The 18,303-nt window shown below is 41.1% G+C and overlaps 1 protein-coding gene across 1 annotated transcript in view; it reads right to left on the bottom strand.

Moving 5' to 3' along the window:
- Positions 1 to 5,412, bottom strand: part of LOC139584004 (ethanolamine kinase 1) — a 33,921-nt gene extending 28,509 nt beyond the window's left edge. The window contains exons 1-2 of the mRNA XM_071415516.1: positions 4,875 to 5,412; positions 971 to 1,233 (exon numbers count right to left, since the gene is read on the bottom strand). Of these exons, the coding sequence (XP_071271617.1) occupies positions 971 to 1,233; positions 4,875 to 5,015 (404 nt within the window). The 5' untranslated portion in view covers positions 5,016 to 5,412. The remainder of the gene's footprint in view (positions 1 to 970; positions 1,234 to 4,874) is intronic.
- Between the last annotated feature and the right edge of the window lie 12,891 nt (positions 5,413 to 18,303).

The raw sequence follows: 18,303 nt of genomic DNA, 5'->3' as shown, positions 1-18,303 counted from the left end.
TTTATTTTTATTATATATATATATATATATATATATATAATAAAATAATACAAATATATATTTGTATTTAACCCCCGTTTTCTCCCCAATTTCGTGATATCCAATTGCGATCTCATCGCTGCAACTCCCCAACGGGCTCGGGAAAGGCGAATGCCGAGTCATGCTTTCCCCAAACATGACCCACCAAACCCTGCTTCTTACCCGCCCGCTTAACCCTGAAGCCAGTTGCACCAATGTGTTAGAGGAAACACCGTTCAACTGACGACCAAATTCATCCTGCAGGCGCCTGGCCCACCACAAGGAGTCACTAGAGCGCAATGAGCCAAGTGAAGCCCCCCCAGCAAAACCATCCACTAACCCGGACGACGCTGTGCCAATTGTGCGCCACCCTACGGGACTCCCAGTCACGGCCGGTTGTGACACAGTCTGGGAACGAACCCAGGTCTGTAGTGACGCCTTAATTACTGCAATGCAGTGCCTTAGACCGCTGCACCACTCGGGAGGCCCATTCTGTTAATTCTTTATCCTGAAAAACTACCCAGTCCTTAACGATTACAAGCATACCCATAACATGATGTAGCCACCACTATGCTTGAAAATAATGGAGAGTGGTACTCAGTGATGTGTTGTATTGGATTTGCCCCATACATAACACTTTGTGTTAAGGAGAAAAAGTTAATTGCTTTGCCACGTTTCTTTGCAGTATTACTGTAGTGACTTGTTGGAAACAGGATGCATGTTTTGGAATATGTGTATTCTGTAAAAGCTTCCTTCTTTTCAATCTGTCATATATGTTAGTATTGTGGAGGAACTACAATGTTGTTGATCCAGCCTCAGTTTTCTCCTATCACAGCCATTAAACTCTGTAACTGTTTGAAAGTCACATGATGAAATCTATTCATTTGTGTTCTTCAAATCTGTACCGTAAATGTACAGTATGTGTAAGACATTTAGAACTTTTCACAGATACCTATAGATGGCAGGCTGTGTGAGCAGTGTGTCATCCAACACGTTCCCCCTCACAAACTCGTAGCAGATGCCGTTCCGGAAGCTGCAGTAGATCTGCGGGCCGCAGTTGTGAGTGTGGAGTATCTGGAACATCTCCACCTCTCTCTCCCGGTCCACATAGAGCTCTGTCATCCTCCCGTACACACGCACCAGCACAGCCCCTGACTCCTGGAGCGAGCCCACGAAGCAGCCCATCAGCTGGTTGGTGATGCCCTCTGTGAACACCTGAACACAACACAACAATATCAGGATAGTGTTGATAGCTGTAACAATCTTTTCAATTTTTAATTAACCCCTTTTTCTGCCCAATTTTGTCGTATCCAATTGGTAGTTACAGTCTTGTCCCATCGCTGCAACTCCCTTACGGACTCGAGAGAGGCAAAGGTCGAGAGCCGTGCCACAGGAGAGCCGTGCCACGCGCTAATGCGCGATGGGACAAGGACATCCCTGCCGGCCAAACCCTCCCCTAACCCGGATGACGCTGGGCCTATTGTGCGTCGCCCCATGAGTCTTCCAGCCGTGGCTGGCTGCGACAGAGCCTGGACTTGAATCAGGATCTCTAGTGGAACAGGTAGCACTGCGATGCAGTGCCTTAGACCACTGCGCCACTCGGGAGGCCCGGTAACGATCCTGACTCTCATCCTCATATTAACCCCCTCATGAGCTGTTAGTTCCCTGCTCTGAGGTTTCACAAACAGCGCAAGCTCAGCTGCGACGTCACAGCCCACCCATGTGTATACCTGTTTTCTAGGGCTGGGAATTTCCAGGGACCTCACGATATTATATAAGTTGCCGATACAATATGTATTGTGATTCTCAAGATTATGTATGTATTGCGATTTGACACTGTGATTATATTACGATTCGATGTTCCAAACATCTTGCTCACCATATGTCTGATGCAGAGGCACAAGAGAGAGCCATGAGAAAACGAGTTTTAATCAGTCATGGAAATAAAACTGCTGAAAGCAAATTGGCTCCATATTTAAAAAGAAGATGGAGAACAAGCTATGAAGAAAAAATACTGGAGTTTTGGTACAGCCAACTAGTACACAAAATTATATTGCGAGATTGTCGAAACGATACAATTTATTGTAAACAATTATATCCAAATATGTAACTGTATCGATTTTCTCCCCCATCACTACTGTCTACCTGTTATGTGTGAGTGTCTCCCACTCCTCCTGTTTTAAATCAGATTATATCACTTTTACACGTGACGTCTACATCAATGATGTTTTGTATGTTTACGGTGATAGGCCAGTGGACTCACAATCTCTGTTCCTCAACAGTCCAAAAATGTATACAAATATGAATGAGGAAAGAGAGGAGAAAAGCACACAAAAAGATCAGAACAAATCCAAAACAAAAGTCCAAACTGCATGAGATTAAAAATGAAAGGTTTGCCGTGCTGTGGTTTGTTCCACGTGGGCAAATACTGTTCCGTAACAAACCAAAACATTAAATATAACACGTGTATCCTAACGTCTAGTCATAAGTTCCTGTTTAAAGTAATTGCATAACACTTCAATTGGGCCAGCATTCATATTGTGATGGTATTTTGACAGGTCGCAATAGTTTATGACTCCCAACTTTACGCTACAATAAGAATAACAGTGTTGTGATAATTTAGCCCATGATTAACCAAAGAGAGACAATCCCATCTCTTATTCAAAGCAGGTGGAGACTCTTCCAGGGAGGGAGAGGGGTATGTATGGTCCTTCTCATTAAAGGGATGGTTCACTAAAATTCCACACCATTACCGTCAAGAATGTGTTCTTAACTGCCTTGCCTAGTTTAAACAAAGGTTAAATAAAAATCAAATAAATACAAATTCCCTGCAGAAAGTGGCCAGATCAACAAAACCATAGCATTGACTGCTGTCTTACATTGTCCATAGACTGCTTACAGGGTAAGGAAACTAATGTCATTTTGTAATTTGAGTGAAATATCCCTTTAATTGGAGGAACTATTCAAATGAAACATTAAAACATCCTGCTTGTAAGCATTTATAGTCACTCCAGTGTATTATGTAACGGATTGGGACAATTTCAAGGACAAATCCTACAGGCCACTTTCATTATTGAGCACCGACTGGAAAATGTTCAGTGGTTATGATGTGGTCATGGTAAGCAATATCAGACCTTCCACATGCACATCAATGTACGTTTGTTTCCTTTCACTGCCTGCTCCAGCGTTCTCTCACTCCCACTGTCCCCCAAGGGCTCCTCAAACCCCGAAGGGACTGCATCTAACACAATGTTTCATCGAGAGTGGCAGAGAACAAACATGGTCACCTTGACATTTGATGAAGTATTCATAGCGCTGGATTGGGAGCCATTTGAACAAACATGCCACAGCTGACACAAGATAGGCTATTGTAATAAAATACGACAGGCTTTTGTCATCAAACCGGTGTGTTATGTGGGAGAGAGAGCAAACCCATAACCTATTCTTGAACATGAAGGACCATGCGTTTACAAACCGTTTGTGTGGGGGTGTATTCTAGCGAGAATCTGCCTTTTGTTGGATAGCAATCACAAATGTTTTCGCAAACTTGAGTTGACTCTTAGAACAATTGTTAGCTGGCCAGTATACACAACATTTGGTTCTGGGTTTGCACAATGTGGTGAGCACCATTCACCAATGCCACTGTAGCCTTCATGCTGTTGTGAACTCACATTTGATGGAACACATGCTTTGTGTAGTATAAGACTTACTAGATCCAACTTTAAAAGAACAATTAGTTGTATTCCTGTTCCCAAAACACGGGGCCTGGTTTAAGGAGAGGTGTTTGCCTCGTTTGAATAGATGTCTTTTTTTATGGAGTTTAAGAGATGATTATGCTATCTGTTCCGTACTTCAATAGAGGTATGAGGAGCACTAAATTAATTGGATGAATTGGAGAACTGTAAGAATTCTTCCATCTTTGCCACGGAAAACGTACATTAAGTCTAGGCAGTCCCTTCCGGTTTCAGGATGTTTTATTCGGTTTCGTGTCTAATGAACACAGCCCAGTCAGTGAAACTAGATGTCTTGGTCTAAGCTCTGCTTAGGATCATTTCTCTATCCAACTGACTGAAAAGTCTCTCTCCCTAATTTATTCTGACTCATATCTATTCAACGTGGCCTCTGAATTATGTTGAACAATGTCTGTCTCGGAGTTGAGATTGACAGAGCAAAGGCATTTGAACCGGACAGAAAAGCTTTAATTCAATCCAGAGAGTTTGAGAGGCTATGCTGCCTACTTTTTGAGAATTTCTCGGAGATGTCTATATACCCACTTTTCTGTCGTTTCTGAACAGCTTCGTCTTTATGAACCAAGAGTGTCTATTTTTGGTTTAATATTTTTGCTCAGAGTCCCCACAAACCTAGCCTCAATACTGATTGAGAGGGCTTGAGGGGGAAATCTGGGGGGGTAGCGTTCATCTCTCTGTGTGCTTAAACTAGACCTGTTCTAGATTGAGAGGTCAGTCCCGCTCCACTGTGACCCTGACAAATATAGATCCTATTTCTCTGGGAGATTGCCCCACTGTTTGCACACACGAATGGAGACCTTAAGAGAAGCTATGTTAGCTGAGGACAGACGTTCTACGCGATTCCTATGGTTTTCTATGACCTTATTGCTGAAGTTGTTACCTCTGAGTGTCTGGTTGAAGATTGAGGGGAATGTTTTTTCATTGAAACATGTTCAAGGTCTGATGCGCACGAGAACACAACTAGGGGTTAATACTACTCACTTCTCAGAATACTAATACTTCTCGCTTACATTCCAACAGGCAAAACTGGTTGAAATTACAGCATTACAACATCATTTCAACCAGTTTTGCCCATTGGCATACTGATGTGACAATCCCTTCACTTACCTTCATCTTGATGTCCTGTGGCTTCCACTGGGGCCTCAGTCTCCCGAGGAGCTCTAGGACACCGCCGCGAGGCTTCTGCTCATCCACACACACATCCAGGTGCAGGAGCTGACCCCTGGGGCATTTAGAGCCACAATCCATGACCACCTGAAGCAGGGTTACTACTCAAGATGGGGCAGGGTCTGAAACTTGGTCAGAGGTAGTCAACCCAAGCTGGTTAAGTAGTTTTTAGACCACGTTGACCGGTAGCCAGACCAAGTTGAGTGGTAGTCCAACCAAGATAGTGTAGTGGAGTAGTATTTAGAACAAGTTGAGCGGTGTTCCGACCAACTAGTAGTAGTAGTAGTAAGTCCCAAGTTGAGTGTTGTTCAACCAAGTGAACAGTCCAACATGCGCTGTTCAGACACAGCGTTGTCTTGCGGTGGTGTGGACCCAGTCAAACTGTCATTATGTGTGCTAACTTGTCACCTATTTGTCCAGTCGTGTGTTCAGTGACTCAGCACGCAACACCAGCTGGCTTATCAAAGCACAATGTTCCTCTGGGCATCTCCACGAATCCAGGTTCAGTTAGTTTGTGGGGGTTACACATTAACCATCAAACTCACTGACACTAGGCACAACCAAAGCTAAAACATACTAAAGATATGGGCTAAATGTTAACAATTTGTGTGGCCGCCTGTCTAGAACATGTACCTTTGACTGCAGGCGGAAATCACTAATGTGCTGCAGATTGTGTGCGATGGGTGAAGAAGATTTTTGATAGAGTTGGCTGGGGTGATTGCAAAGACGTTTTACCAAGGGGACTGTCTGAGTAATATCAAATTTCAAAAAAATGGTGCCTAATACAACAGGTGTAGACCTTACAGTGAAATGCTTACAAGCCCTTAATCAACAACACAGATTTAAATAAAAGTATAAAATAAAAATAACAAATAATTAAAGAGAAGCAGTAAAATAACAGTAGCGAGGCTATATACAGGGGGTACCGGTACAGAGTCAATGTTAGTGCGGTTAGTCGACACCGGTTAGTCGAGGTAATTGAGGTAATACAGTATGTTCATGTAGGTAGAGTTAAAGTGACTATGCATTGATAATAGAGAGTAGCAGCAGCATAAAAGAGGGGGGGGACAATGCAGATAGTCTGGGTAGCCATTTGACTAGCTGTTCGGGAGTCTTATGGCTTGGGGGTAGAAGCTGTTAAAAAGCCTTTTGCACCTAGATTTGGCGCTCCGGTACTTCTTGCTGTGCGGTAGCAGAGAGAACAGTCTGACTAGGGTGGCTTGGAGTCTTTGACAATTTTTAGGGCCTTCCTCTGACACCGCCTGGTATAGAGGTCCTGGATGGCAGAACGCTTGGCCCCAGTGATGTACTGGACTGTATGCACTACCCTCTGTAGTGCCTTGCGGTCAGAGGCCGCTCAGGATGCTCTCGATGGTGCAGCTGTAGGACTTTCGAATCCTTACAAGGCACCCGACCTACGTCCCCGATATCTCCGTCTCTTTCTCATGCGAATCACAGGGATTTGGGGCTTGTCGAGTGTCTGAAGTAAATCCTTTGCGTCCAACTCGTTCGTCCAGTACGAGGTGAGTAATCGATGTCCTGATATCTAGAAGCTATTTTCGATCATTAGAGACGGTGGCAGAAACATTATGAACAAAATACGTTTCAAATAACGCAAAAAAACACACACAATAGTACAATTGGTTAGGAGACCGTAAAACGGCAGCCATATCCTCCGGCACCATTATACATAGCCATCTCTGTGGTGTTCTTTAAAACGTATTTAAACATCACATCATTTAGCATCCTTTCAGCATGACTAATCACGCTAGTTCACTGCCATGGAATATGTTAAAGGGGAAGTTTTTACTACTTGATGTTAGATGGTTCGGTTTTCTGTTTGAAAAAAACCTGAACCACGCATTACAGCTTCTCCTTTTAGGGTGAGGAGTCATCTAACATCCAGTTGTAAAAACCTAAACTTCCCCTTTAACATTCTACCATATTGAATAACAGTCTGTTTACATTTTTAATTATTCAGAACGTGGTCCAAAGTTCTACATTTACATAATTACAGTAATTGCTTAGAAGTCAAGAATGTGCTGATAATCATGAATTCAATCTTTTCTAGGCTTTTAGACGCAAATTAAATTCAGTTGTCATCAAAGGGCATCAAAGAAGTTGTGTACTGAGAGATATGAGTGTATACATAAATTATTTAGAAGAACAGTATAAAGGGTACTGGGGGGCACACAGACACATATACAAAGACAGACACACACAAACACACTTTCTTTTCTGTCTTTCCATCACTTTTTCTCACAGACTTTCACTTCGTCACTACCCCCCCTCTCATTGAGGCGTTGATCAATGAGATTACAACCTATATTCACCCACTCAAAAAGGCAGCTGAAAGTTAGTTGAATTTCCAATTTGTTTTCATCACTATCCTTTCAACAATCTAAAAGCACAACCAAATTCCAATGGAAAAAAACGCTGTCTGATTTTTGGTTTAGTTGTCACCCAAATGTCTTTCAATGCGTTTTCAACCATTTAAAACCCCAGCAAAATTCAAATGGGAATATGTCAGATATTTTGTTTATTCATACAACAGATTATTATCACTGTGCTTCATCTAGCAGAACCAAATGACCTGGAACGCAGTTGAGATGACATTAAAAAGACATTGTGCAAGTGATCAATGCCGTTCGAGATGTTGCGCAGATTGTTACAGCAGTTGTGAAGATCTCCACAAACCTGTGACGACCTATGCATGCCATGCTATCTTGAACATGCGCACTTTTATATGATTACATAAGAAGACATTTTTAGTTACAGTAACCTCAAAAGGTGGCCATGAATGTGTTACGCATTTTAAGATTGAATGTTACATTTGTTTGTAAGATAGCCTTAACTGTAGACTATTTACTGTATTACAAAAGTAATATTGAATTGTGTTTAGCTGACAACGCAACCAAATCTCATATACAGTCGTGGCCAAAAGTTTTGAGAATGACACAAATATTAATTTCCACAAAGTTTGCTGCTTCAGTGTCTTTCGATATTTTTGTCAGATGTTACTATGGAATACTGAAGTATAATTACAAGCATTTCATAAGTATCAAAGGCTTTTATTGACAGTTACATGAAGTTGATGCAAAGAGTCAATATTTGCAGTGTTGACTCTTCTTTTTCAAGACCTCTGCAATCTGCCCTGGCATGCTGTCATTTAACTTCTGGGCCACATCCTGCCTGATGGCAGCCCATTCTTGCATATTCAATGCTTGGAGTTTGTCAGAATTTGTGGGGTTTTGTTTGTCGACCCACCTCTTGAGGATTGACCACAAGTTCTCAATGGGATTAAGGTCTGGGGAGTTTCCTGGTCATGGACCCATAATATCGATGTTTTGTTCCCCGAGCCACTTAGTCTACACTTTAGCCTTATGGCAAGGTAATCCATCATGCTGGAAAAGGCATTGTTCGTCACCAGACTGTTCCTGGATGGTTGGGAGAAGTTGCTCTCGGAGGATGTGTTGGTACCATTCTTTATTCATGGCTGTGTTCTTAGGCAAGATTGTGTGTGAGCCCACACCCTTGGCTGAGAAGCAACCCCACACAGCATCTCAGGATGCTTTACTGTTGGCATGACACAGGACTGATGGTAGTGCTCACCTTGTCTTCTCCGGACAAGTTTTTTTCCGGATGCCCCAAACAATCAGAAAGGGGATTCATCAAAGAAAATGACTATACCCTAGTCCTCAGCAGTCCAATCCCTGTACCTTTTGCAGAATATCAGTCTGTCCCTGATGTTTTTCCTGGAGAGAATTGGCTTCTTTGCTTCCTTTCTTGACACCAGGCCATCCTCCAAAAGTCTTCGCCTCACTGTGCGTGCAGATGCACTCACACCTGCCTGCTGCCATTCCTGAGCAAGCTCTGTACTGGTGGTGCCCCGATCTCGCAGCTGAATCAACATTAGGAGACGGTTCTGGCTCTTGCTGGACTTTCTTGGGCGCCCTAAAGCCTTCTTCACAACAATTGAACCTCTCTCCTTGAAGTTCTTGATGATCCGATAAATGGTTGATTTAGGTGCAATCTTACTGGCAGCAATACCCTTGCCTGTGAAGCCCTTTTTGTGCAAAGCAATTATTTTGGCACCTGTTTCCTTGCAGGTAACCATGGTTGACAGAGGAAGAACAATGATTCCAAGCACCACCCTCCTTTTGAAGCTTCCAGTCTGTTATTCGAACTCAATCAGCATGACAGAGTGATCTCCAGCCTTGTCCTCGTCAACACTCACACCTGTGTTAACAACAGAATCACTGACATGATGTCAGCTGGTCCTTTTGTGGCAGGGCTGAAATGCAGTGGAAATGTTTTTGGGGGGATTCAGTTCATTTGCATGGCAAAGAGGGACTTTGCAATTAATTGCAATTCATCTGATCACTCTTCATAACATTCTGGAGTATATGCAAATTGCCATCATACAAACTGAGGCAGCAGACTTTGTGAACATTTATATTTCTGTCATTCTCAAAACCTTTGGCTATGACTGTACTTCAGGAAGTATTCATATCCCTTGACTTTTTCCTCATTTTGTTGTGTTTACAAGGTGGGATTAAAATTGATTTAATTGTAATTTTTCATCAATTTTCTACACAAAATACTCTATAATATCATAGTGGACAAACATTTTTACATTTGTAAAAAATTATTAAGATCTAAAACATTCATATATATTGATTACATAAGTATAATACACCTTTGGCAGTGATAACAGCTGTTAGTCTTTCTGGATAAATCTCTTAGAGTTTTGTACACCTCAATTGTACAATATTTGCACATTATTCTTTAAAACATTCTTCATGTTCTGTTAAGTTGGTTGTTGATCATTGCTAGACAGACATTTTCAAGTCTTGCCATAGATTTTCAAGCCGATTTAAGTCAAAATTGTAACTAGGCCACTCAGGAACATTCAATGTCATCTTGGTAAGCAACTCCATTGTATATTTGGTCTTGTGTTTTAGGTTATTGTCCTGCTGAAAGGTGAATTTTTCTCCCAGTGTCTGTTGGAACGCAGAATGAACCAGGTTTTCCTCTAGGATTTTGCCTGTGTTTAGTTCGATTCCATTAATTTTTATCCTAAAAAACTCCCTAGGCCTTACCGATGACAAGCACACCCATAACATGATGCAGTCACCACTATGCTTGAAAATATGAAGAGTGGTACTCAGTGATGTGTTGGATTTGCCCCAAACAACATTTGTATTCAGGACATGAAGTTAATTTCCTTTGCCACATTTTTTGCAGTTGTACATTAGTGCCTTATTGCAAACAGGATGCATGTTTTGGAAAATATTTTGTATTCTGTACAGTCTTCCGTCTTTTCACTATGTAATTTAGGTTAGTTTTGTGGAGTAACTACAATGTTGTTGATCCATCCTCAGTTTTCTCTAATCACAGCCATTAAATTCTTTAACTGTTTTAAAGTCACCAGTGCCCTCACGATGAAATCCCTGAGTGGTTTCCTTCCTCTCGGGCAACTGAGTTAGGAAAGACGCCTGTATCTTTGTAATGACTGGGTGTATTGATACACCATCCAAAGCGTAATTAATAATTTCAACATGCTCAAAGGGAAATCCTCAATGTCTGCTTTTTTAGGTGCCCTTCTTTGCGAGGCATTGGAAAACCTCCCTGGACTATGTGGTTGAATCTGTGTTTGAAATTCACTGCTCCACTTAGGGACCTTACAGATAATTGTATGTGTCGGGTACATAGATGAGGCAGTCATTCAAAAATCATGTTAAATACTATTATTGCACACAGAGTGAGTCCATGCAACATTTTTACTCCTGAACTTATTTAGGCTTACCATAACAAAGGGGTTAAATACATTTCAGCTTTTCATTTTTAATTAATCTGTAAAAATTGACATTATGGGGTGACACAGTGACACAACAATCTAAATGTAATACATGTTTAATTCAGGCTGTAACACAACAAAATATGGAAAAGACAAGGGGTGTGAATACTTTTTAAAGGCACTGTATATAATACTGTACATTTTCTTGAATTTGTTCTGGATTTGGGGGCTGTGGAAAGACCCCTATTAGCATGTCTGATGGGGTAAGTGTGTGTGTCAGAGTTGTGTGTAAGTTGACTATTACAAGCAATTTGGCAATAAGTGATGCAGTCAATCCCTCCTCTACTTTTAGCTAAGAGATACTGGCATGCATGGTTTTGATATGATTACAGTGAAAAACAAGATGTGCCTCTCTGTTCTTGGCCAGATTCAGTTTTTCTTCTTTGCAGCACCTGACCATATGACTGGACAATAATCAAGATCAAATAAAACTAGAGCCTGCAGGACTTTCTTTGTGGAGTGTGGTGTAAAAAAAAATCAGAGCTCTCTTTATCAGAGATCTCTTTATCTCGACAGACCTCTCCTCATCTTTACAACCATTGAATCAATAGGTTTTGACCATGACAGTTTACAATCCGAGGTAACACCAAGTAATTTAGTCTCATGAACTTGATCAACAGCCACATTATTAATGATCAGATTCAGAGGAGTTCTAGAACTTTGTACCAAATACAATGCTCTTAGTTTTAGAGATGTTCAGGACTAGTTTATTACTGGCCACCCATTCTAAAACTGTCTGCAATTATTTATTTAGCAATGATTTCACTAGCTGTGGTTGCTGACGCGTATAGGGTTGCATCATCAACATACATAGACAGACAGGCTTTGTTTAATGCCAGTGGCAGGTCATTAGCAAACATAGTAAAGAGTAGAGGGAAAAGAGAGCTGACCTGCGGTACACCACAAATAAGAAGCTTCCATTAAAGAAAACCCTCTGTGTTCTATTAGATAGAAAGCTCTGAATCCACAATATGGCAGAGGTTGAAAAGCCATAACACAAATGTTTTTTCAACAACAGGTTATGGTACCATATACGTTTTCAATACCAGGTGGTTTTTCATTATTGATGGAAAACAATATTTTTTCCACATCACCCACTAATTACATTATTAAGTATTTTATACATGAAAATGATGGCTCACAGTTTGTTGTTGGCATTTCATGCCTAAGTTTTCCTACTTTGCCAATTAAATAATTATTAAAGTAATTGGCAACATCAAAAGGTTTTGTGATAAATGAGCCATCTGATTCAATGAAAGATGGAGATGAATTAGTCTATCGGCCCATAATTCCATTTAAATATTCCTCAGCTTTTTCCATCATACATTGTCATTTATCTTGGTTTCAAAAAAATAATGTAATCTTATTTTTGTTCAGTTTAGTCACATAATTTCTCAATTTACAGTAAGTTTGCCAATCAGATGTGCAACCAGACTTACAGTGAGCTCAAAGTATTGGGACAGTCACACATTTTTTGTTGTTTTGACTCTGTACTCCAGCACTTTGGATTTGAAATGATAAAATGACTGTACGGTTAAAGTGCAGACTGTCAGCTTTAATTGTTGGGTATTTTCATCCATATTGGGGGAACCTTTTAGAAATTACAGCACTTTTTGTACATGCCAAGAGTGTGCAAAGCTGTCATCATGGCAAAGGGTGGCTATTTGAAGAATCTCAAATATAAAATATAAGTAAGTAAGGCTTGTGGTTAGCATAGGGGTTAAGGTTAAAAACGTAGCTACGAAGCGCTACTTTGTAAACTGCCATGTTTATTTAGTGTCTCTGAAAACATTTGAATGACAAGAGCTTGGGGAATAGGTTACACATTGCAAAAATATAAAATAACACACCAGATTCACTAAAGGGCTGTAACGTTAACTTTACCACAGAGCTGAACGTTCTTAGCACGGCACTTGCTTTACATTTGGGCATAGCATTTATTGTTTGTCACGACACCGAACACCCTACCATGACACTTCACATAACAGTAGCCTACTATATATGGCCAGTGCATATTTTTTGCCCTGGTGTAGTTGCATTGGTTTATAGTGTCCAGTCTTGCTGTAGCGCGCCAAGGCAAGATAGGCTTAAAGCCATGTATAGAGTGCCCTCTTCAGGACAAATAATCAGTGGTGTACTGATGCTTGGAGAAGTGGGTATACTCTAATTTTGCCAACAAAAAAAATCTAAAAGGCCTGCGCCTGGCAATAGAAAGGTGCCCGGTGTGAAGAATTTGATGAGAAACAGTGACATACACTCTGAATGACCTAAATCAGATAAATGATTCTGTCAGCTGAGACAGAAATTCACAGTTTTCATATTTTTTTTTACAGGTTTTCGCTCTCAAAGTCATAATTATTTGACTGAAAAACAACAAAATTGTATGTTTCAAGTCATAACAGTGCTTAAACCACATCAGCAGACCACTTTTAAGATTTTGGACAAATCTAAGAAATGTTGATTTTTGAGTGTAGCTACCATTTAATTCAAGTGTGCAGCCACCTAGAACTGTTGGAGTTTGCAAAATAAATGGCCACTGGATTGATGCAAATAATCATGATATCATTTTAACAGGTAGGCATCTTTAAATCCCCCCTCTTTCTAAATTGTCTAACAGATATTTGTCCATGAAACCGTGCGCATTTTAGAACAGAGTTTTCCTACAAATTGCACTTTGGAACATTCATGATCATGAGTGGGCCTATTTCAGTGTGTACATTGCTGCAACTAAAATGTGAAGAAACAGTTTATCAATATTTTAAGCTAAACATTCTGATCTGTTACAGCAGCCTTATTAATTGATATGGCATATACAGTGCTTTCGGAAAGTATTCAGACCTCTCAACTTTTTCCACATTTTGTTACGTTACAGCCTTATTCTAAAATTGATTAAATATAAAGGTTTCCTCAGCAATCTACACATAATACCCCAAAATGTTTGCAAATGTAGAAGATATATATTTTTTAAAATACCTTATTTACATAAGTATTCAGACCCTTTGCTATAAGACTCGAAATTGAGCTCAGGTGCATCCTGTTTCCATTGATCATCCTTGAGATGTTTCTACAACTTGATTGGAGTCCACCTATGGTAAATTCAATTGATTAGACATGATTTGGAAAGACACACACCTGTCTATATAAGGTCCCACAGTTGACAGTGCATGTCAGAGCAAACAACCAAGCCATGAGGTCGAAGTAATTGTCCGTAGAGTGCCGAGACAGGCTTGTGTCGAGACACAGATCTGGGGAAGGGTACCAACATTTCTGCAGCATTGAAAGTCCCCAAGAACACAGTGTCCTCCATCATTCTTAAATGGAAGAAGTTTGGAACCACCAAGACCCTTCTTAAAGCTGGCCGCCCAGCCAAACTGAGTAGTCGGGGAGAAGGGCCTTGGTCAGGGAGGTGACCAAGAACCCGATCGTCACTCTGACAGAGCTCTAGAGTTCCTCTGTGGAGATGGGAGAACCTTCCAGAAGGACAACCATCTCTGCAGCCCTCCACTAATCAGGCTTTTATGGTAGATTGGTATCAACTCTGTCCACGAGATTCAAATAGGTCAGATCAGGTTTGCAATGAATAACTTCAATCAGACCCCCTTTCACCCGTAGAGGGGGAAGGAGAGAACTAGTGGGAATGAACAAATCAAGTCCTGTTGTAAATCAAGGGAGAAGATCCAGTCATGCACTCTCCAAATTCACTAAAGGAATGTGCTTTGTCTCAACAGACCTTTTTCCCGCTGAAACTCTAACACGTTCAAAAGCGAATACTGGAACAATATTTCTAATGAGGAACGTGGGGAATGGTCAGAGGTGATCTATAGAACACTAATGTCATTTTGTGATGTCATTAAAAATGTTATAAAGGAAATACTGTAACTTGGAAAGTCTAGACATTTCTGGACCTGTGACCAGTGGGCCAAAGAACTACAAAGATTACAAGCGTGCCAGGAAAAGGCCCAACCCCCTTTCCAAGGCTACCCTGTTCACCGAGAGATCCCCGGTGAACCCAGGCATTTCACGAAAATACATGAAGTGTTGTGTTTAAAACGTGTATAAAACGCTCTTAGGCCTCACTCACCCCTATCTGAGATACCCACTGCAACCCTCATCCTCATCTCCACCTTCCCTGGAGAACGGAGCTGTTCTCGACCCAACCAACCAGCCATGGAGGTGCGTCACTCGCTGTGGAAGTCGAAGAAATCGCATCCTCTGGAAATGGGGGTCTCCATGGTTTAGATCCTCGGAGTTCCCACCCTCATCAGACCATGAGGCTCCTTGAGAGACCGGCCCATTGAACATCACCAGCTGTCATCATAGGCAGCTCTATGGTGAAAAACATCTCGGTTACCAAGGCACAAACCATGTGCTACCCAGGAGCACGAGTACAGGTCAAAACAAGGCTGCTTCCGACTGTTCTACCACAGATGCCGGGAGCTGACACTGTCGTAGTCCATGTGGGATCAAACGACATCAGGAGGGCTAGCTCAGAACTGATTTTTGTATTAAAAGACTCCAAAAAACGGCCAATCATTTCAGGTCCAGTACCATCGTTAGGCCGCCGGTGTGATAGATTCAGCAGACACTACACATCTGGCTAAAAGACTATTGTAGCTCTGCTGGAGTCACTTTTATAGATAACTTTGACACCTTCTGGAAACAGAAGATACTCTACAGGAATGACGGAGTCCATCCAAATCATCTTGGCTCCTGGACTCCTGGACTGGCTTTTCAAGGCTGCATTGAAGCAATGACTGGTCAATGATCCAAGACCAGCTCAGTTAATCCCTACCATTGTGACAATAAGTCGTCATACTGCTGCATCAAATGTACATGATCCTAGGGGCATTGGCAAACACAATGTAAGTAATTAAATTTATGTACCCCTAATTGCACCGAATACTTCCGTTTATCCTACAGCTATTGTATGCAGTAATCATGAGCCTATGAACCAGATTTACACTGTTAGCACTGAGGCGGTGTGCCCTAGTAGGAAGACCACTTTGTGCAGCTCACCCTGCACTAACAGCTCCAATGTAAATAACATGAGTAGGTCTACTTCTGATAAGCGTCCCAGTAAAGCATTAAAAACAATCAAGCAACCCAGAAAAGTGCTAAAAATAGCCCATATTAACATATATGTAGCCTAAGAAACAAGGTCCATGAAGTCAATAACTTGCTTGTAACAGATGACATTCATATTCTGACTATCTCTGAAACTCACTTAGATAATACCTTTTATGATACAGTGGTAGCAACACATGGTTATAACATCTACCGAAAAGACAGAAATCCCAACGGGGGCGGTTTTGCGGTCTATATTCAGAACCACATTCCTGTAAAGCTTAGATATGATCTAATGTTAAATACTGTTGAAGTAATATCGCTACAGGTTCATCTGCCTCACCTAAAGCCCATTCATGTGGGAAGCTGCTATAGACCACCAGACCACTAACAGTCAGTATCTGGATAATATGTGTGAAATGCTTGATAATGTATGTGATATCAACAAAGAAGTATATTTTCTGGGTGATTTAAATATTGACTGGCTATCATCAAGCTGCCCACTCAAGAAAAAACTTTAAATTGTAACTAGTGCCTGCAACCTGGTTCAGGTTGTCAGTCGACCTACCAGGGTAGTTACAAACAGCACAGGAATTAAATCATCAACATGTATTGATCACATCTTTACTAATGGTGCAGAAATTTGCTTTAAAGCAGTATCCAAATCCATAGGATGTACAGTAGTGATCACAATATAATAGGTATATCTAGGAAAACCAAAGTTCCAAAGGCTGGGCATAATATAGTGTATAAGAGGTCATACAATAAGTTTTGTTGTGATTCATATGTTGATAATGTAAATAATACGGTATGGCAATAACAATGACATGCCACCGGGGTCTGAAAATCTGGATGAAAAATTACTGAGGATAATAGCAGACGATATAGCCACTCCTATTTGCCACATCTTCAATTTAAGCCTACAAGAAAGTGTGTGCCCACAGGCCTGGAGGGAAGCTAAAGTCATTCTGCTACCCAAGAATAGTAAAGCCCCCTTTACTGGCTCAAATAGCCGACCAATCAGCCTGTTACCAACCCTTAGTAAACTTCTGTAAAAAATGGTGTTTGACCAGATACAATGCTATTAAACAGTAAACAAATTGACAATAGACTTTCAGTACGCTTATAGGAAAGGGCACTCAACAAGCACAGCACTTAACACCCACAATCATTTTATCATCAATTTCTCTCAGCCAATCACAAGTCATTTGTGTGTCTCGTTAGACTTCAGTGCAGCATTTGACATAATCAATCATAGACTGCTGCTGGAAAAATGTGTGTTATGGCTTTACACCCCCTGCTATAATGTGAATCAAGAGTTACTTGTCTAACAGAACAAAGAGGGTGTTCTTTAATAGAAGCCTATCAAACATAATCCAGGTAGAATCCGGAATTCCCCAGGGTAGCTGTTTAGGCCCCTTGCTTTTTACATTTTTTACTAACAACATGCCACTGACTTTGAGTAAAGCCAGAGTGTCTATGTATGCGGGTGACTCAACACTATATACGTCAGCTACTACAGCGACCGAAATGACTGCAACACTTAACATAGAGCTGCAGTTAGTTTTAGAGTGGGTGGCAAGGAATAAGTTAACCCTAAATATTTCTAAAACTAAAAGCATTGTATTTGGGACAAAACATTCACTAAACCCTAAACCTCAACTAAATCTTGTAATAAAAAATGTGGAAATTGAGCAAATTGAGATGACTAAACTGCTTGGATTAACCCTAGATTGTAAACGGTCATGGTCAAAACATATTGATACAGTACTAGCTAAGATGGGGAGAAGTCTGTCCATTATAAAGCGATGCTCTGCCTTCTTAACAACATTATCAACAAGGCAGGTCCTACAGGCCCTAGTTTTGTCGCACCTTGACTACAGTTCAGTTGTGTGGTCAGGAGCCACCAAAAAGGACTTAGGAAAATTGCAATTGGCTCAGAACAGGGCAGCACGGCTGGCCCTTGGATGTACACAGATAGCTAATAATAATAATATGCATGTCAATCTCACCTGGCTCAAAGAGAGATTGACTTCATCACTACTTGTATTTATGAGATGTATTGACATGTTGAATGCACCGAGCTGTCTGTCTAAACTACTGGCACACAACTCTGAAACCCATGCATACCCCACAAGACATGCCAAAAGAGGTCTCTTCACAGTCCCCAAGTCCAGAACAGACTATGGGAGGTGCACAGTACTACATAGAGCCATGACTACATGGAACTCTATTCCACATCAAGTAACTGATGCAAGCAGTAAAATTGGATTTAAAAACAGATACAAAAACCACCTTATGGAACAGCGGGGACTGGGAAGCAACACAAACATAGGCACAGGCACATGCATACACACACGATAATATACACACTATACACACATATACACATGGATTTAGCACTGTAGATACAGTTGAAGTCGGAAGTTTACACACACTTAGGTT

Source organism: Salvelinus alpinus, chromosome 9 (assembly GCF_045679555.1).
Source record: "Salvelinus alpinus chromosome 9, SLU_Salpinus.1, whole genome shotgun sequence".
Classification (NCBI taxonomy): domain Eukaryota; kingdom Metazoa; phylum Chordata; class Actinopteri; order Salmoniformes; family Salmonidae; genus Salvelinus; species Salvelinus alpinus.
Note: the sequence above shows the minus strand (reverse complement) of the source record. Positions and strands in the feature narration are given on the sequence as shown.